At 39.1% G+C, this 21,164-nt stretch overlaps 1 protein-coding gene across 2 annotated transcripts in view; it reads right to left on the bottom strand.

The window, feature by feature from the left end:
• arvcfa (ARVCF delta catenin family member a) overlaps positions 1 to 21,164 on the bottom strand; it is a 35,028-nt gene continuing 13,864 nt past the window's right edge. The window contains exons 4-16 of one of the 2 annotated variants that reach the window (XM_034192181.1): positions 20,267 to 20,745; positions 20,001 to 20,184; positions 19,810 to 19,927; positions 18,395 to 18,563; positions 16,189 to 16,206; positions 15,989 to 16,060; positions 12,638 to 12,765; positions 10,798 to 10,948; positions 9,276 to 9,468; positions 8,879 to 8,990; positions 6,388 to 6,475; positions 3,810 to 3,886; positions 1 to 874 (exon numbers count right to left, since the gene is read on the bottom strand). In XM_034192181.1, the coding sequence (XP_034048072.1) occupies positions 782 to 874; positions 3,810 to 3,886; positions 6,388 to 6,475; positions 8,879 to 8,990; positions 9,276 to 9,468; positions 10,798 to 10,948; positions 12,638 to 12,765; positions 15,989 to 16,060; positions 16,189 to 16,206; positions 18,395 to 18,563; positions 19,810 to 19,927; positions 20,001 to 20,184; positions 20,267 to 20,745 (1,882 nt within the window). In that variant the 3' untranslated portion in view covers positions 1 to 781. The remainder of the gene's footprint in view (positions 875 to 3,809; positions 3,887 to 6,387; positions 6,476 to 8,878; positions 8,991 to 9,275; positions 9,469 to 10,797; positions 10,949 to 12,637; positions 12,766 to 15,988; positions 16,061 to 16,188; positions 16,207 to 18,394; positions 18,564 to 19,809; positions 19,928 to 20,000; positions 20,185 to 20,266; positions 20,746 to 21,164) is intronic. The other variant, XM_034192182.1, reaches the window with a different exon arrangement.

Genomic DNA, 21,164 nt, shown 5'->3' with positions numbered 1-21,164 from the left:
TTGAGAAATTATGCACGTAATTTATTTCCATTTGTCATTCAATGTTGCAATGCAAAAAGGACAACTGCAAAGCAGAGTTGTATTGAATGTGAAATCAGTTACAGGTATTAGTTGATACACATCTATAACTTTCAGTTAATAACATGGGTATTACAATAAATATTACAATATAAATGCCTTCATTTAGAATATTAACAGTCCTTTATTACACATTTACAATCTTGTATCACCCATCCAGAAACAAATAGAATCATTTTCTAATGCAGTAAAAGAGCAGAGTCTAATTTAATGGAAATTCCAAGATATAATAATAATAATAATAATATCTTGGCAAACAAATCCTAATTATCTCAAACATTGACCAAAAAGATTTTTTAAGTATTTTATACTAAAGGTTGTTAATCTTCATGGAGCTGGACAACAATAGACCAACATCTTAGTTTAGACCCTAATGCACTAGAAGAGATATAAATTAATTCTTCAAATGTTTGTTGTATAGTCTTTGGAGTCATGATTCATCACAGTTTGCATAATTATGTGATTTTGCTTGAAATTTCAGTTAGATACATCATTGCATGTGAGAAAATCCATGAAAACTAAATTATGTGCGTAATAAATAAATGTTAACGTTTGGCACATTATTTTCTGTAAAGAAGAAAAAGTTAAGTAAAGATACATTAATAAATCATCTCCTCTGTGAGTGATCACATGGCACAGATCTGTGTTTCACCAGTGGAAAGATGAAAGATTCCTTCGGCTCAACTGGAAATGCTTCTTGTCTTTAGACCCAGGAGTCTAACGGTGGCGGTTTGTTGTCCATGAGGCCCACCGCAGGCCTCCCGGCTCGGATGAAGTGCTTCCTCTCACTAACCGTCTACATCAAGAGAGAATCAAACAGGCTATATTAGCATATTTGCTTAAAAAACAATCTAAAGTCAGTTTCTGAGAAAATTGTCGTGTAAATCCATGGTTGTGGGGGGAGTGTAACAACCCTTGACATAATCCCCACTTATCAATTAAATTCAGTCCAAATCATTTTTCATTTGAAATGTTTCCTGCTTGTAAAGCCACAGCAGAATTTCCCAAGATACAGAGCTCTCAGTCTCAAACAAGACGTGCTTTTATTTGAAATGACACTCAGATTTATTTTAGTTTGACAGTTATTATTTTGTGGAACCATCATAAGCCCAAGGTGGTATTTTCTTAATATCTTGTGGGAGCACTTTAGTATTTTATGCACATGGGATAAATATCTTGGGGAAACAACTTTCTATCTAGTGCACATGAAATGATAAAGGATTATTAACCGACCGCGAGGTCTGTACTTCTGACGTGTTGTCAGTACGGACTGAGCATTAGCGAGGTCCATGCGAAAAACACGGAGGTCTTATATCCCCATACAGACCGAGCAAGCGAGGTTAATAATTTATTATATGCTATTATATATAAACATGCAAACTTACAGTGTCACCCAAATATGAAAGCTGCTGACGGCTCGTAGTCAGACCTGTTCACTTCACGTTCATGAAGAACTTGTTAACTAGCTAATTAGCTGGTAAGCTTTCAATCTGTGTGTTTTTTCAGATACTGTTTAGATATTTATGAAGTATGTTTATGTCCAACTTAGTTTTTTAATCAGGTTTTTTTCTTCCTGGCTTTAACGAAAATTTGCGGACTGATTGTCATGGTATCCGGTCCTGATATGGGAAAATATCTGAGCGGTAATCAGCCAACCAGACAGCGCGTAGCATCGCAGCCATATAATAAATACCTTTTATTTATTTAACCAGGCTAGTTCCATTGAGATCAAGATCTCTTTTACAAGGGAGACCTGGACAATTATAAACTTTCCAATTCACCTAACCTACATGTCTTTAGATGACCTTGTGGGAACAAGTTATTATCTTGTGCACATTAAATAATTATCTAGTGAGATCAAGTGACCACATGAGATAAATAACTTGTGTGTTTAAGTTATCTTGTGTGCATGAGATCAATATCTTGTGGAAACATATCTTTGTCATGTGCAGATGAGATTTATCCTTGGGAACAAGTTATCTTGTGCACATGAGATAATTATCTTTGGGAAATTATTTATTATCTTATGTACACAAAATCAACATCTTGTGGGAGCATATTTGTATCTTGTGCACATGAGGTAATTATCTTGTGGAATCACGTTATCTTGTCTACATTAAATAATTAGTGAGTTCAAGTGTGTGCATGAGCTAAATATCTTGTAGGAACATGTCTTTATCTTGTACGGATGAGAAAATTATCCAAGTTATCTTGTGCACATGACATAAATAACTGGGGGGAAGGAGTTATTATCTTATGCACATAAGATAAATATAATATGGGAATACATTTTATCTTGTGTGCATGCAATTTATTATTTTGTGCACATGAGATCAATATCGTGTGGGAATACATTTTTATCTTGTGCAAATGCAAATTGTCTTGGGGGAACAATTTATTATCTTGTCCGCATGAGATAATTATCTTGGAGAAACAAGATATTTATTAACTTGTGCACATGAGATCAATATTTTATGGGAACACATTTTTTGTGTGTGTGCATGATATAATTATCTTAGGAGAACAAGTTATCTTGTACACATGAGAAAATTATCTTGGGAGAACAACTGATTCTTGTCCACATGAAATAATTATTTAGTGAGATCAAATGATTGTCTTGTGTATATGAGATAATTATCTGGGAGCAGCAAGTAATTATCTTGTGGTGAGTAGTTATGACATTGTGGGAACAAGTTATAATCTACTGGGACCAAACTGTTATTGTACAACTTGTTATTTCTTATTGCACATTTGTCATGTTGCACTTATCACCGTATTGCACCAAACCTCCAAACAGTATTGCAAAAGTTCTGAGATTGCAAGCTCCCTGTGGTTACACTATGTAAACATTATGCAAACATGTGTTCATCTAGTAAAAGGGAAATTAACAGCATACTGCATATCAAAAATGAGACAAAGATTTCTATAGGTCTATGACTGAGTCTTATTCAGGATGGAGGAGGGCACAAATGAGTTTTTAAAATGATTGAATCTGCATTTTGGTATTCTGTATCTCCTGGCAGAAGGTAAAAGATTGTACTCAAAGTGAAGGACGTGGGATGGATTTTGTATTATTCTCAGTGCTCCTCTTAGATCAGGCTGCTCGTAAATTTGGAGGGGTTCAAGCTCTTCTTTCCTGATTATTTTCTTGGAAATCATATCCGGTCGAGCCCGTTTAGATCATGACTGCACTGGTAGGTTTCCTCGCCATGCTTGTATTCCATATTTCATCAGGCTGTCCAGCATGACCTGATAGAACAGGTACATTATTTTTCAGGTCATTTCATTATTTTGGATATTACTATCTTGTTAATCATCTTGTTTGGAACCAGTTGTTATCTTGTCAGCATGATTTACTGTAAATTATCTTTGTGTGGTTACAAGTTATTATCTTTTGGACATGAGATAAATATTACCTTGTGTGAAAAAGATCAGAAAAAAAATAATAGCTTGCCGTGCATGACTTCCAGGGCTCCGTATTATTTAATTCAATTAGTATACGTGGTTATAATAAGACTTTGTGACGAATGACCACCTTTAGCAACTGTAGTTAAAAAAACAACTAAAGTTCAAAAGGAATAAACTACAGTGAAAATCCAATAGTTTGTTTTTATGTAATAATAATAATTATAGTCTTAAAACAGGACTGTGCCTGTTACCTCGCTGACTTGTTCTAAACTCCCCTTTATGCTGATTGTAAACTGACTTAGTAAATCCAAATGGCAGACTACCTGAAGAGCTTCTCTCTCCACAACAGGTCCTTTTCCATCTCCAACTCTGTCGTTTGGCTCTAAGGTGGCGTACACATCTGTGACATAACATTAAAATCATATGAATCCAAACTATACAGTGAAAGTCATAGTAAAAGCTGAGGCATGAAAATATGTGGTAGTGGGAAATAAATAATAAGAATGACAACTGTGTTGAAGAGTCAGCAATATAGCATTAGCATTATTTATTTTATTGCAACAAATGAATACATCGAAATGGATTTCATGAAAAGATGATGGTAAATATTGCACTGTTCAATAAAATGGGGAGAGTTCATTTTGTAAGCATTTTCAGGAATGTTTTTAGTCATTATTTACAGTTCATCCGGAAAGTATTCACAGCTCTTCACTTTTCAACATTTTGTTATATTACAGCCTTATTCCAAAATAGATGGAAGTCTTTTTTTTTTCAACATTCTACACACAGTACCCCATAATGACAATGTGAAAAAGTTTTGAGATTATTGCAAATTTATTAAAAAATAAAAAACTAATAAATCACATGTACATACAGTAGGTATTCACAGCCTTTGCCATGAAGTTCAAAATTGAGCTCAGGTACATTCTGTTTCCACTGATCATCCTTGAAATGTTTCTTCGGCTTAATTGGAGTCCACCTGGAGTAAATTCAGTTGATTGAACATTATTTGGAAAGACACACACCTGTCTACATATAAGGTCCCAAAGTTGACAGTGTATGTCAGAGCACAAACCAAGCATGAAGTCAAAGGAATTGTCTGTAGACCTCTGAGACACAATTGTCTTGAAGCACAAATCTGGGGAAGGGTACAGAAACATTTCTGCTGCTTTGAAGGGCCCAATGAGCACAGTGGCCTCCATCATCCATACATGGAAGACATTCGGATCCACCAGGAATCTTCCTAGAGCTGGCCACCTGTCTAAACTGAGCAATCGGGGAGAAGGGTCTTAGTCGGGGAGGTGACCAGATGGTCGCTCTGTCAGAGCTCCAGAATTCTTCTGTGGAGAGAGGAGAACCTTCCAGAAGGACAACATTCTCTGCAGCAATCCACCAAGCAGGACTGTATGGTAGAGTGGCCAGACGGAAGATCTTTCAGCGGGAAAATAACCCTAAGTACACAGTCAAGATATCAAAGGAGTGGCTTCATGACAACTCTATGAATGTCCTTGAGTGGTCCAGGCAGAGTCCAGACCTGAATCCGATTGAACATCTCTGGAGAGATCTGAAAATGGCTGTGCACCAATGCTCCCCATCCAACCTGATGGAGCTTGAGAGGTGCTGCAAAGAGGAATGGACAAATCTGCCCAACAATAGGTGCACCAAGCTTGTGGCATCATATTCAAGAAGACTTGAGGCTGTAATTGCTGCCAAATGTGCATCAACAAAGTAATGAGCAAATGTACATGTAATTTCATGAACATGTAATTTGAAAAGTTTTTTTGAAATTTTTGCAAATTTCAAAAAAACTTTTAAGGTGTGTTTAGGGGGTGTTGCAAGTAGAATTTTGAGGGAAATAAATGAATTGATTACATTTTGAAATAAGGCTGTATCATAACAAAATGTGGAAAAAGTGAAGTGCTGTAAATATGTTCCGGATGCACTGTATAGCCACTTTAATTTTCCTTTGCTTGGTTTCTAAATAATTATACTTTTAAAATTAAACACTTTAGATACCACATACAGTGGTGTGCAAAAGTTTATTTTATTTGATCTCCTGCAATTTATAAGAAAATTGTACTACTATTTTACCATTGAGTATTTACTGCCGACTGTTTTAGTATTATCATATACCAGGCAGTACACGCCCAAAAGAAATCACTTATTTTTTAAGAAAAATTGTAACTTGATAATTAATTTGTTTATTTAATTAAATGGGGGGGGGGGGGGGTTAACTTTTTTTAAAATAGGAGTTTGTAGATATTTCAAATGGTTTTCAGTTATCAAAGTTGTACGGTACCTAAATGTTTTGTACATAATTTTTTCCAAAGATGTTTCAGCTGTGTTGATAATTACTAATGCAGTGCTTCAGTGTTTCGCTTAGAGCAGGGGTGGCCACGTTCGGTCCTTGAGAGCCACCTTCTTGACACTCTTAGTTGTCTCCCTGCTCCAACACACCTGAATCCAATGAAAGGCTCATTAAAAGTCTGCTAACGAGTCTTTCATTGGATTCAGGTGTGTTGGAGCAGGAAGACAACTAAGAGTGTCAGGAATGTGGCTCTCAAGGACCGAACTTGGCCACCCCTGGCTTAGAGTATCAATGTGGGACGTCAGAGCAAAGCAGGCACCCTTTCACAATCATCTTAAAATGAAATGTGACTGGTGATGCGTGAGTGGACTGCGCCCCAGGGGAGGTCTGTTCAGGCTCATAAGGCGAGTCTTTCCTCTGATAACCTTGGTAGCACATCACTGGTTTCAGGCGAATCTGGTCTGAGACTCAGCACGCCCCTGAAATGAACTACGGTGTCTTTAAAACACAGTTTGTTCTTTGACTTAGAGGACACTTTCCTCATTTGTGTGATAATTTAATAGCTGGGAGAATGCAGGCCGTGATTCACTGACCTTGGTTTTTGTCCATGAGAGGCAACGTGATGTCATCACTGCCTTGCTTTCCACTCTTGGATTTTTTAGCTACAGCAGCCGCTGTTGGCTTTGAAAGACAAAATGTTATTACATTACCAGATGACAAGAATAAGTCTTTCTTGTACTTATAAAATTGTATAAAATAATCCTGAAATAGCTTCCATTAAATTTGGTGGGGGGGCACAGACCTGAATAACAGGGCATTTATAAGACAAGAGGCACTGGACTCAATGGTCACATGCCTATGAAAATAAATTGACAAACAAGCTCATTTCAAGCTACATGTAAATTCAGAACCGCACTGAGAGGGATGGAGAGAGAAGGAAGAAGCGTCTGCTTTAGTTACATTCATACAACCCCAATTCCAATGAAGTTGGGACGTTGTGTAAAATGTAAATAAAAACAGAATACAATGATTTTCAAATCCTCTTCAACCTATATTCAATTGAATACACCACAAAGACTAAATATTTAATGTTCAAACTGATAAACTTTATTGTTTTTGTGCAAATATTTGCTCATTTTGAAATGGATGCCTGCAGCACGTTTCAAAAAAGCTGGGACAGTGGTATGTTTACCACTGTGTTACATCACCTTTCCTTCTAACAACACTCAATAAGTGTTTGGGAACTGAGGACACTCATGATTGGGTATAAAAGGAGCATCCCCAAAAGTCTCAGCCGTTCACAAGCAAAGATGGGATGAGGATCACCACTTTGTGAACAACTGCATGAAAAAATAGTGCAACAGTTTAAGAACAATGTTTCTCAATGTTCATTGCAAGGAATTTAGGGATTCCATCATCATCATCTACAGTCCATAATATAATCAGAAGATGAAGAGAATCTGGAGAACTTTCTACATGTAAGCGGCAAGGCCGAAAACCAACACTGAATGCCCGTGACCTTCGATCCCTCTGGCAGCATTGCATTAAAAACCAACATCATTGTGTAAACGATCTTACCCCGTGGGTTCAGGAAAACTTCAGAAAACCACTGTCAGTTAACACAGTTCGTCCCTACATCTACAAGTGTAAGTTAAAACTCTACCATGCAAAGCAAAGGCCATACATCAACAACATCCAGAAACAGCGCCACCTTCTCTGGGCCTGAGCGTATTTGAAATGGACAGATGCAAAGTGGAAAAGTGTGCTGTGGTCTGATGAGTCCACATTTCAAAATGTTTTTGGAAATTACGTCGTGTCCTCAGGACAAAAGAGGAAAAAGTCCAATCAGATTGTTACCAGCACAAAGTTCAAAAGCCAGAATCTGTGATGGTATGGGGGTGTGTTAGTGCCCATGACATGGGCAACTTACACATCTATGATGGCACCATCAATGCTGAAAGGTACATCCAGGTTTTGGAGCAACACATGCTGCCATCCAAGTGATGTCTTTTTCAAGGACATCCCTGCTTATTTCAGCAAGACAATGCCAAGCCACATTCTGCACATGTTACAACAGCGTGGCTGCAAAGTAAAAGAGTGTGGGTAGTAGACTGGCCTGCCTGCAGTCCAGACCTGTCGCCCAATGAAAATGTGTGGCGCATTATGAAGCACAAAATATGACAACGGGAGACCCCGGACTGTTGAACAACTGAAGTCATACATCAAGCAAGAATGGGAAAGAATTCCACCAACAAAGCTTCAACAATTAATGTCCTTAATTCCCAAACACTTATTGAGTATTGTTAGAAGGAAAGGTGATGTAACACAGCGGTAAACATACCACTGTCCCAACTTTTTGGAAATGTGTTGCAGGCATCCATTTCAAAATGAGCAAATATTTGCCAAAGACAATAAAGTTTATCAGTTTGAACATTAAATATGTTGTCTTTGTGGTGTATTCAATTGAATATAGGTTGAAGAGGATTTGCAAATAATTGTATTCTATTTATATTTACATTTTACACAACATCCCAACTTCATTGGAACTGGGGTTGTATGAAATCCTTTCAGGGGATTGCATTCATAATTGTGCTATTTGAGTTTTAGAACTGTACTGTGATAAAAATAACTGTCTCTCTCACTGATAACTGCACATGCTCCGAATTCATCATCAATGCAGAACCCACTAAACATCCAGCAGGTGGCAGACACGCCTATGGGATATTGCATAAGCAAGAAAAAGTTGCTTTTTGGACAGATCTGGTGCATCCAAATCCTATCGCTTTGGATGACCTACTCTGCATTGTAATATAGGCCATTTGAATAAAAAAATATAGGAACTAGTGTGGAGGGACAACCATGACTGCACACTTTGGGCCAGATCTGCAGAACCAGCACCAGGTCAACATTTTACACAATTTTGTCAGAATAACACAGGCATGCAATGTTACAAACCATTCATATGCATATTCATTCATTTTTATGCATATTCATAAAAAGGGGTGGAGCCAGGACATTATATACACCTTTTCTTTTTTGTTTTGTGCAAGCTCAGGTGTTTTCAAATACAGCAGTGAAAAATACCTTGAAGTGACTCTTGTTCCAACCTGCCTTGGTCAGAGTGTTTCTCAGGTCCTTGTAGGTCCATATTGTCTGAAGTACATGGGCTGCCGCCTTGGTCTCACGCACTGATTGGCTGACAACAAATCATTGGACAATATGGTGAACAACAGAAGGCAGCACTGCTGATTCTGCACAGTTCTGATTGATATTGGCTATAAAAATCAGAAGCAATTTAAGGCTGCTATACACTTATTGTGCATGTTGCAGTTTATCACATTGTAAGTCAAAGTTGATCAGGTTTTTGCAGGATTTCATTTTCGTTGTCAGCCTGTAGTCTGTTATTTCAGATTTTCCTCACCTGATTGGCTTAGCTTTGGAGTACAGTTGAAATAAATGTGTGTTAAGTTTTACTCTGCACCTTGACTTGCTGATTGCGACCAGTTTCTGAATAGCATGGCCCTGGATGAGCGCTCTGATGTTCTCTGGGCTGTCTGTGATGATCTCATGAATGGTGTTCAGAATGGACACCACCGTATCTCCCTCCAGGTTTTTGGCTGGATGCTGTTGCCCACATGGAAGATTACCAACAAGGTCCCTCAGCGCGTAGCTCCCTGTCATCCCACAAAATAGTCATTAGAACATAGACATTCCAAACACAGCCATCTACAGTAGTGTTCAGAATAATAATAGTGCTATGTGACTAAAAAGATTAATCCAGGTTTTGAGTATATTTCTTATTGTTACATGGGAAACAAGGTACCAGTAGATTCAGTAGATTCTCACAAATCCAACAAGACCAAAAATTCATGATATGCACACTCTTAAGGCTATGAAATTGGGCTATTAGTAAAAAAAGTAGAAAAGGAGGGGGGGGGGGGTTCACAATAATAGTAGTGTGGCATTCAGTCAGTGAGTTCATCAATTTTGTGGAACAAACAGGTGTGAATCAGGTGTCCCCTATTTAAGGATGAAGCCAGCACCTGTTGAACATGCTTTTCTCTTTGAAAGCCTGAGAAAAATGGGACGTTCAAGACATTGTTTGAAGAACAGCGTAGTTTGATTAAAAAGTTGATTGGAGAGGGGAAAACTTATACGCAGGTGAAAAAATTATAGGCTGTTCATCTACAATGATCTCCAATGCTTTAAAATGGACAAAAAACCAGAGAAACGTGGAAGAAAATGGAAAACAATCATCAAAATGGATAGAAGAATACCCAAAAATTCTTTTTGGGTCCAAGGGCTGCAGACAGTTTGTGAGACGACCCCCAAACTCTGAATTCAAGCCACAGTTCACAGTGAAGACAGTGAAGCATGGTGGTGCAAGCATCATGATATGGGCATGTTTCTCCTACTATGGTGTTGGGCCTATATATCGCATACCAGGTATCATGGATCAGTTTGGATATGCCAAAATACTTGAAGAGGTCATGTTGCCTTATGCTGAAGAGGACATGCCCTTGAAATGGGTGTTTCAACAAGACAATGACCCCCAAGCACACTAGTAACCAAGCAAAATCTTGGTTCCAAACCAACCAAATTAATGCCTCGCAGATGTGAAGAAATCATGAAAAACTGTGGTTATACAACTAAATACTAGTTTAGTGATTCACAGGATTGCTAAAAAAGCAGTTTGAACATAATAGTTTTGAGTTTGTAGCGTCAACAGCAGATGCTACTATTATTGTGAACACCCCCTTTTCTACTTTTTTTTACTAATAGCCCAATTTCATAGCCTTAAGAGTGTGTATATCATGAATGCTTGGTCTTGTTGGATTTGTGAGAATCTACTGAATCTACTGGTACCTTGTTTCTCATGTAACAATAAGAAATATACTCAAAACCTGGATTAATCTTTTTAGTCACATAGCACTACTATTATTCGCACTACTATTATTCTGAACACTACTGCATATGCATATTGAAAAGGACTGGAACGTTGCCTATTAAGTCTTTATTTCTTCGGTCCATAGCCAGGTTGCGAAGAGCGATAGCCACCGCTCGCACCACTTTATCCACGTCTGAGCGCAGCAGCTCCACCAGAATTGGCAGCCCTTTCTCTTTTCTCACTGTGGCTCGGATGTAGCTGGACCACTGCAAGCACAAAATAATATCAGAGTCTGATTGTGTGGAGTCATTTAAATCCAGACTAAAGACATATCTATTCAAACATATATTACACTTGGCTGTATTGTATCATGGGGTTGCTTCTTGCTTCAGTTAGTCACATCATATATTGGGGAAGGAGTCAGCCTTGTTTAACTCTAGCTCTTGAGGAGACTTGGTGGAGTATAGGGGTCTTCTGCCAAGAAGCATGGTACCATGTTCTGTGTTAAGTTGGGTTTGCTTTTCACATTATTAATTTCTGTTCTGTTCTCTGTGCTGATGCCTTTTCTGGAGCCGCTGCAGAGGAGGCACTGTGGTGACCACATGCTGTGACGCGTGACCAAGGGTGTTAGTGTGAATCGATCACTCAGATGCCCCCAGGCTGGATGGCTAGAACTCTGCACATGGATGAAGCTGGGTGCCCTTAGGAGTCTTTCCTCCACCTGACTGATTACTTCCTCATATGAATCTTGTCTATTGATATATGTCAGGTTCAGCTGCTGCAGATTGACTGAAGGGACTTTCTAGATGTATTTTGAGCACTTTGAGTGAAGGAATGGCTTGAAAGAATTTGAGCTGTCAAATAGGTGTTGGGATGAACCCATGGTTGTCAGCTTGCATCCATATGCACACAGGTGTCATTGGGACCATGTATAGTCTGCCATTACATGTTTTGTCAAAGTTTCTGTTGTGGTTTTTGTTTTGTTTTGTTAGTATGACCACACCAGATCAGTTTTGTCATATCAGGTCAGGTCTGGGAGAATTTACTGGTGTGGCACGTTGCAGCACCCATCATACCACATAACCACATTTCCGCATCTACCAGACTACAGAAATGGTAGAAAACCAGTCAGTTGCCATCTCTCAAAAGTAACCATCTACTTCCCACAGTCAGGTGAAACACAGACATCTCACTGACCTTTTTCCTTCACTGGCGTCTCCAATACTGAGGCACCTGTGTGCTAGATCGTGCTCCAAGAAACAGGCCACATTGCCAAACTGTTCCAGCTGATGTTCCCTCACTTCACAAATGATACTCCTCCTCTGAGTTGCCATAAGTAACATGTTTGTTTGACACAAAGTCATTCCAGTGATACTCAAGGATTCTCTAAAGAGACCTAGTCCCACAGACATCCAGCAGTCACCTCAGGTCACTTGTTAGCATCCAAATCTTACAACTATACAGTCAGAAGGAAGTTTTCTTCCTGTCGTCAAAAAATACTGACAGAGTTTTTCCCTAAGGGTTAGACCACAGGCACTGAGGTGATCAGATGTAAGGAAAACCTGAACACTGTTGCCCAGCCCTGGACTAGAGCTTACTCATATAGTATTTTTAGTTATTTGATGTTTTGGTGCTGCATAAATACACTCAATTGAAGTAATATAAGAGTTAGCCATCATGTTTTTAGGAGCATCCATGAGTTTCTGCTTGAAGAAAAATAATAATAATGGACATTACCAGTTTGTGTCCTGTTGTTTTCATTTTGGGGGCATTGTGTGTGTGTGTGTGTGTGTGTGTGTGTGTGTGTGTGTGTGTGTGTGTGTGTGTGTGTGTGTGTGTGTGTGTGTGTGTGTGTGTGTGTGTGTGTGTGTGTGTGTGTGTGCGTGTGTGCGTGTGTGCGTGTGTGCGTGTGTGTGTGTGTGTGTGTGTGTGTATGGAAGATTGTGCCCACTCACAGCCCACTGCCCAGCAGAGAGGTTCTGCAGCGCTCCTGCTGCCGCCTCCAAGGTGTTGTGGTTGTGGCTGCAGGTGAGGAGAGAAAGGTAGAGCCTCACCACCTCGGGCTGGTACAGCAGCTCCAAACCTTCGAACCAAAGCAGAAAATCAATCAGGATTATTATTTCATTAGATGTGCAGCACAGACATTCTAAAAAAAAGAATTTGATGATGATCATCTGTTGCTAAAGATCTGTTGCTATACTCATAGAATAGTTAAATTAAGGTTAAGAATGTGGTTAAAAACATTTTTAATTTTTTTTCTTTTTTGTAATTTTAGTAATCTGTAGTCTAACCCAATCAGTTTGTGCAGACAGTAATTAAAAACCAATCAATGGTATCACTTTTGAAACCTTCATCTTAAAAAGCTATATAATGAGGATGAACTGATTAAACTCTGATTAATTTTGTGACACCCGAACAATTGAAAAAGCAACTTTGTTGATCTTAGGTAATAACAAATAGATGTGTCTGCCACTTAATGGAACAGCGTTTACATTCACTTGTGCTAACAACTGAAACTAGCAACCGTGAGGAGATACACAATGTCCACTACATACAAATATGGGGAAAACTATACAACAGGATGGGAAAGTAAACCCGGAATTAAAGGTTCATTAACCAGAATAAACTCAACACGGTTCCTTTGAACTACCTGTGTTTCAAACATTGCTCTGGATTCCACATGTAAAGGAACAGATCACATCCTGTTGAATTCTGGCACCTGCTGGACAGTTCAGGAATGCATATCGATAATAAAACTGTAATATTTAAAGTTTACAGTCAGTGCTTTATCTACATGTGCACTAGCATGCATATTGCTTGTATTCAATGACAGAAGGAATAATAATTCTGCCACTGCTAGCTGTGAGAGTGACAGCCACACACCATGACACCGCACGGTCTCGTAAGACATCAATTTTCAACTTTTTCTGGTTCCCACAGCAAAAAGCACAAACCAGATTACGGACTATGTGAGTATATTACTGATGCACTCCAGACCCAAGAACCTAGAAGTAAAGGTCCTATGTAGGCCCGGAGGCCTAGGAGGAAAGTACTGTTTCAAATCAGAGGAAAGTAGTGTGTCATTTTCTGTCTCCTTCCTTACATTTAAGAAGAGGCCCATTTTATCACTGTAGCACTTCTGTTTTACAATCTTGTCCTGAAGGGGGCAGTGTTTCTGTGCGCTTGCCCAAAATATGAAGTTGATTAGTTGATTTGCCATGCCAATCACAACTCAGGCCATATGTAAACATGGGGGAATGGGGCGGGACTGTGCACATCTTTGACATTAAGGGAGGGTGAAAAAAATGTCCTTTTTGTCAGCAGATGAGGAAACAATATGTACAACCAAATATCTGTAAAAGATTATATATTTTTTATTTTTTAACAATGTGTTTGTTGACTTTTTTCAATGTGAAAAGTACCGACTATCCCGTCACATTATGCAACATTTCAAAATGTCAAAAAAGTATTTTCTTTTATGTAAAAAAAAAAACATTCTTGTGCTTATTGCATGGAACCTGAACAAAACATGCAAAGAAGCAGCGAAAAAAAGAATACATAAAAAAATGAGGAAAATCTTCCCAGTTATACATTCTGTTCACAAACTGTCATGAATCCAGGCATTTAGATAAATCTTATACACACCTAGGTTTACAGTGATACATTACTCATTCATTTTCATTGTCTATTGGTATATTTAAATTATCCACAAAGTTTTTAAATGGTCCCCAGGTTTTTTCAAAAAGCAACAGCTTCCCTTTTTTAAAACAAGTTATTCTTTCCAGCGGAAACACTGCTAGCATTTGTTTTACCCAATGTGTCAGCTTGGGCCTGTTATTTATTTATTTATTTATTTTTTTCAGTATATAGCAGTTGATTGTTTTGTTTGTAAGAAGCACATATTGATTAGTATTTGCTCAGTCTTCATGAGTTTGCTTTTTTCAGAATAGACTCCTAAAATAAAAAAGTATAGGATCTTTTGGAATGTCTTTTTGGATTATAGTCTCTACGGCTCTTTTCACCTCGTCCCAAAAAAGTCCAACCTCGGGACATTGTCACACACAATGGAACAAAGTTCCTTTAGTATCGTTACATTTTGCACACACATCAGATATGTTTGGATTAAACCTGTTAAAATTGTTCTGGTGTCACATAGATTCTCATGAGCCACTTATACTGGAGGAGTCTAAATTGAGTACTGACAAATTGTTTATGTGCTTTTGAACATGCCGATTCCCAATCTTCTATTGAAATACTTGTTGCTAAATCCTCATTCCAAGCATTCAACCTAGAATCAGCATTTTCAGTCGAGTTGGACATTAGCAGAATATATAATTCTGATATAGCACCTTTACTGTTTTTTGAAAGTATTTTTTTTTCCAAAGATGTTTTTTGAGGTTTGATTAGATTATTCAAAAGATTACATTTTATGCAACTCTGGAGACCATCCTCATTAAGTTGGATCCAAAGTTGCCAACACTGCTTCATTGTGGTGATTTGTTTGTTTTGTTTTGTTTTTTATTACTCTTCCCAGTGCGATTAATTGGCTCACAGGTGAAATCCGTGAATTTATTATTTTCATATGCATGAACTAAAAATCTAAAAGTATATGAACAGAAATGGCAGCTGCACACAGGTGCACTTAGAGAGGTTTATGAAGAAGAAGAAGCCAGTTGAGGCTGCCGGGGCACTGACAGTCAGTGCGATGTTGACCTATAGGACTGTAAGATTGATTGTCTTTCTGATTTGCATTCAGTGGCTGAAGCGTTGGAGGTATCAGCTTCTCTTTGATCTGTGGTCTGACGGCAGCCAGATTCCAGTATACAGTGAGCAGCCCTGCAGTCTGCTTTCATGGTTAAAAACAGGCCGAGAGGCTCCGCAAAATACAACGTGGGTTAACACACAAACATATGGCAGTGTCGTACTGGGAGAAAATTACAGTTCATATTATGTTATCACAGCAAACATCCCTGCCAGAAATGCTGCAAGATTAAAAATGTCATCGTCTTTCAGGTGGTGGATTATTTTGAAACTATTCTCAAGAGGCACTAAAAGGTACTTTTGTGGTGCTTTGCATTTAAATAGATTCTCTGACAGCTCAGGCCTCCGTTCTGCATACGAATCCAACAGCAGGTATTGATGCTCGATCAGAGCACCATGATGATGACGACGATACGCTGCAACGCTTTCCAAATATGTTCGGAATAACAAGCCTAGCTCATTTTTTGCACGTTATCATGCACGCAGCATTGCGTTAAATTAGAAAAATGCATCACAGTACATGAGGTACATGTTATATTGTTTACCTTTCATTTGTTCCGGACGCTTTGGTAAATCCAGCGTGCCATATTTTCTCTCCATAAATCCGTTTTTCCAACCTGGACATCACAGATAAGCACATGCAGGCACAAATGCGTTGTTCATTATGTCAGCACAGGGATAGTCCATGTTACTGAGGCACGATGTTGCTGCAGTGAAAATACTTGGGGATCATGAGCAGACTGACCTTGATTGAACCACTCTTCTGATGAGTGATGTGAAAGAGAAAAACAAGAAACAACAAAATCAGATATTGGCTTATATTCCACTGAGCAGCACTGAGGTTTGTCAACTTTCTGGAATTTGGTGACTGTCAGACTGTTAACTAATGAATCCAACCACATTTTACTAAAGGGGTCATATTTTATACCTCAATAAATAAGAGAATTTGCTCAGCTTAAAGATAATATGTATATGTCGCGGACATGAACGGGCGAAGCTCTTCAGCATCTCACCATGAGACTTAGGTCCTTCAGACATTTTACAATAAATGCTTCTGGGGAGCATTAGCATGGATAGAATCCTTCAGCTTTGACCTCCCCATCCCCAGACCCCAACAACAATGGCCCTCTTAACTCCCACCGCCATTTTCAGCATTTTTCTTTATTTGCATCGCACGTGCCTGGCAAAGTCCTCACCATCTCATTTACATCCTGTAGACTTTATTTTCAGTAAAAGCTTCTGGGTAGCATTAGCAAGGATATTAATTACATCAATTTAGTTTGAAGCATTTGTTCAAAATGAAATGTTACGTTTGAACAACTTACAATTCAGATCAACTCGCAATTTCTAGTTCAATGAACTTAAAATACGTTTGTTGAAAAATAAGATTTTATGCTATTGTAAATACTTTAAATCTTTTGCAGTGCTAAATTAGGCTGATTCGTATGTGGTTCAGACAGAGTGATTTGAGGATTAGCATCTTGCTCCAGGGTATTTTCATACACAGATCTGTAGTTTGCGACTAACCTGCTTTACTCGCTGAAACCTTGCTGAAAAAGACAATTGCTGGTCCAAACTAAAAAGGTGCTTCTACTAGACGCATACAAATGAATTAAGTTGAGCAGTATTAAAAGCTGCAGTCAATTGCATTACATTTTTAAATTTTCTGAACTTTTTCTTTTTTTTACAGAGCAACTTTTCTGCAAGATAATGTAGATCACCATGTGTCTTAAAAGCAGATGCTAAAGTTTGAAATTCAGTTTCAGTCTGTTTCAGTTATATGGCGCTAAATCACAACAAAACTGCCTCAAGAGGCTTCACACAAGTAAGGTCTAACCTTAGGGCCCCTTCACACATAGTACGACTCACGGCAGAACAGCTCGTATGAGCGAACCACGAAAACATTAAACCGACAGGCAGGCGTGCACAATGCCGCTGCGACGGTTCGTGCACACAAGCAGCTGCGCGATGTGTAACCACAGTACATGCCACCCACGGATTCGAACCTGCACTTTTCAAAAGCTCTGTCCTGTAAAAGGTGCAGGAAAATGCCTGAAATGAAGAAGGACATTGACGTATTTAAGAAAAAATAAAACCACACACCATATACAAACACCGCATTTTATTGAATCCCTCTTATCAAGTGGGCAACACAAATATGATCATTTTGTTCCTCTGTAGATGACCCATGGTCACAGACGTACAGTCAAATACTAAGGTAGACAATACTCCATAGCCTCTGAGATAATGTGTTCTTCAAAAACCAGTCTCTAAGACTTAAAAAAAGACCTTTTAAGGAGCCTGTTGCTTTAAATGAAAAGGCTCTACTGATGACCACACCCTCACTCTAAGGGGAGGAGCATGTAGGTGTGTCATGAAAAATACAGACTGCATCAGTGGTGTGTCTTAAAAATGTAAACAGGAGTCCATGTATGTGCTTCCTGTGACATACGTCGCAGAAGTCTAAAACGAACTGTTCTTGTTTTATACTGGGGGAGTTTGTACGTGCATACATGAGATTGTGGAACATGGGATGTTTACCATGAAAGTGTAGTTGTAATCAAGTGTTAAAGTAAATTTAAAAAAAAGATTTTGTAAAATATGATCCCTTTAAATGTTTGGAGTTATTCACAGCTCCAAGTAATTTCACTGCTCTTACAGAACAAAAATCATCAGCTCCTGCATGTGTAAGTTTATTAAATATTGATGCACCCACCGGCATAAAAAAACGGGTGGGGGCTAAGAAATGTGAGGTCCATGCCTGCAGCCAGGACAACATCAAAACCAATCAGAACATTTCAAATGGAGAACATGTTTTCTGGCATATACAGTGTGATTAATGATTTATACAGACTGCTGTGCTGTTAGATTTCCAAAGTTTGGAATGCATTATAGAAATGAACTTTTCTTTTTTTGTGCAAAAGCTCAGTGACAGAAGTAGTGTAACCAACCTTTGGGTTTTTTCCCTCCAAAACAGTCGGGCTCATTCTTCTTCTTGTGTTGACCCGCTGACCTCAGCGAGTGATTGCCATGGGGCTCCTGAAGTCGCTCGACTCCTGGTATTTCCTTGTGAACATGATAGGAAAGGTTTCGCAGGATGCAGACACAGTTCTCAACGGACTAAACGGAGGACATGGACACAGAATTACACTTCAAAATAAAATACCTCATATAGCATCACATACATTACACAAGATTTTGTTCTTTGTTGATTCAAACTGGCCATTTATGTAATGACAAACTGCAGCAAACATTTAAAGACACACTGTAACAGCAGTTTGTATTCATAACAACAGAAATTTTACAATCATGAGGTCTTGTATCACCTCAACTGAACCTTTAGGGGCATGTGTCTTTAATTTGATTCTGCATGTGTTACATGGCATTCATTGATCTTTTGACAGCAAATTAAAATTCAGGAAAAGGGAGTTATTAAAAGTAAGACATAATAAAAATCGGATCTGAGTTGCTGCTCGAGGTTACAGTCCAGCTATCCTGATTATGACGCTCATTTTAGTGTATTTATTGTGTGGGTTTTTGCAATGCCACACGATGAGATGTGTTTAAAAATTTAAGCAGCATAATAAACATGAGGAATAGTCATAGGTGTGCACTGCATGCAAGCTCCCCGAAACTCTACTGTTCATTAATGCATTTTTAAAACAGGCGACTAAGGGTTCCACTTTTATAGTTTATAGCACACTGTCTGAACGAGAGCGCTGCATTTGAAGTGTGTTGAATTCCCTTCTGCTATCTAGAGGGTGTGTAATCAGACCACAAATGTGTTGGATTTATCCTCTTCATTAGTCATGGGTGTGTTTTGGTCAAAACATGACATCAACCAATCAGAGTGTTATCTGTCACTCCCTTTAAACTGGCATGTGTCAGCCACACAGCACTGTGGTATTGAGAAATGGAAGGCAAGATTTCTAGCAAATTTGTGCCAAGTTGTGAGTCCAAGCCAGTAGATGGAGGCCACCAAAGCTCCCTGAGGAGAAGCTGTGAATCAGTAAAGTGATGTTTTGTGCTTTTCCTGAGGTTTTTTGTTGTTGTTGTTGTTGTTTTTATTTAATTTCATGGTTGTTTTCCAAAATGTTTGGGTAGAAGCAAAGTGTACTTGTGTCATAAACCCACTTATGTAAGGTGCATCTGAGTTTTGTACCATTTAGAAGCCACAAATACACTGTGTTGGACTTTAGAACACATTTTTGGTGGTCACTTAATCACATTCTACATGACACACTCATGGGTCTTGAAATGGTCAGAAATTTGTGATTGAAAGGACGTGGGTGATTAGCAGGAAACCCACAACTGCATCAGAATCAGTGAAAATGTCATCTTAGATGAGACTGAGTCCTGCAGTGACCTTATTGTCTGTGTCCTTGTTGATAACAGCTGAATGCAGAGCATGAAGCAGTGCATCCACCAGCCCATCACACTCCCTCAACCTCTGTCGAGCCTCGGCCCCATCTGAGCTGACATTCCTACAGAAACAACCACGTTAGAGAGCGTCAAGATCCACTACCGTCCATAATTGTAATCAGCATCGAAAGTTACCTCAGACACCCAGAGGTATTCTTGAAGACCGTGGTCCACTCAGCGCTCTGCAGTTTGGAAGTTTTGGCACATTCCCTCCTCCAGCCTGAGTGTGGAATGATGATTTCATCCGTCAGTGTTTGGAGCCCATGGTTGATGACCATCATTTTCAGTGGTTCATGTGAAGAGAGGTTCCACAGAGTACCTGCAGGTGAATGAAACAGAATGTTGTTGAAATACCCTAAAGGGTTGCAGGTTGTGTCCCTATGAAGGGAATTCCAGGGTACCTGTGACTAACTCTTTGACTTCCACACTGTTAGACTTCCTCAGGAGTCTGACTAAGGCTTGGATGCCATCGCAGCTCTTGATGGCCATTTTGTTATTGTGGTCTTTCCCGTAAGATATGTTGCGCAAGGCACCACAAGCCTTGCGGTGAACTTCAGCTTTCGGATGGTCGAGTAATTGCACCAAGATTTGCACCCCGTTCAGCTGACGGACCTCCTGCTTGATGTGATCATTCTCATAACACAAGTGCTGCAAATAAGCTGCGGCATTGGACTTGACCGGGTCCATTGGGTGGCTCAGCATGGAGATCACCTCATGCAAGTTGGGATCTCTCCAGCGCGGGTCTCTGCGGATGCTGTCCAGGCTGACCATGCTGCTGCGTTTGTGGGGGAACTGCAGTGTCTGTGCACGGCACATGGCCTGGAAGAAAGGATTGAGGTTTCCTTCCAGCTGGGACATAAAGGCATCATCATAGCCACCTCTGGAGAGACAGACACGGACATTTCAGCATTTATTTGAATATTCAGCAGATAAAATGACATGTCTGAGTCTGACAGATGGAGCTCCAGAGGTTTAAATGAGTGGCCTCATATTTTATAGTACTTTCAGGAGTATAAAAATAAAACATATATCATTCATACTGGAGTATAAGTCACATTTATTTTTGAAACACATATTTCATAAGAAACACAATGGTTTGTCATGTCCTATAAAATGATGACAAACATGATCAGAAACCAGATTAGATGTTTCCCGTCTGGATAGAGGACATGGTCAGATGGAGATAGATGATGGATTTGTCCTAACAGACATCAAACAATCTGGTGTGTATGAAAACAGTATGATTCGTCATGTACTAAAAATAATGATAGACAAACACACATGAATCAGACAACAAAT

Source organism: Thalassophryne amazonica, chromosome 17 (genome assembly GCF_902500255.1).
Source record: "Thalassophryne amazonica chromosome 17, fThaAma1.1, whole genome shotgun sequence".
NCBI classification, from domain to species: Eukaryota; Metazoa; Chordata; class Actinopteri; order Batrachoidiformes; family Batrachoididae; genus Thalassophryne; species Thalassophryne amazonica.
Note: the sequence above shows the minus strand (reverse complement) of the source record. Positions and strands in the feature narration are given on the sequence as shown.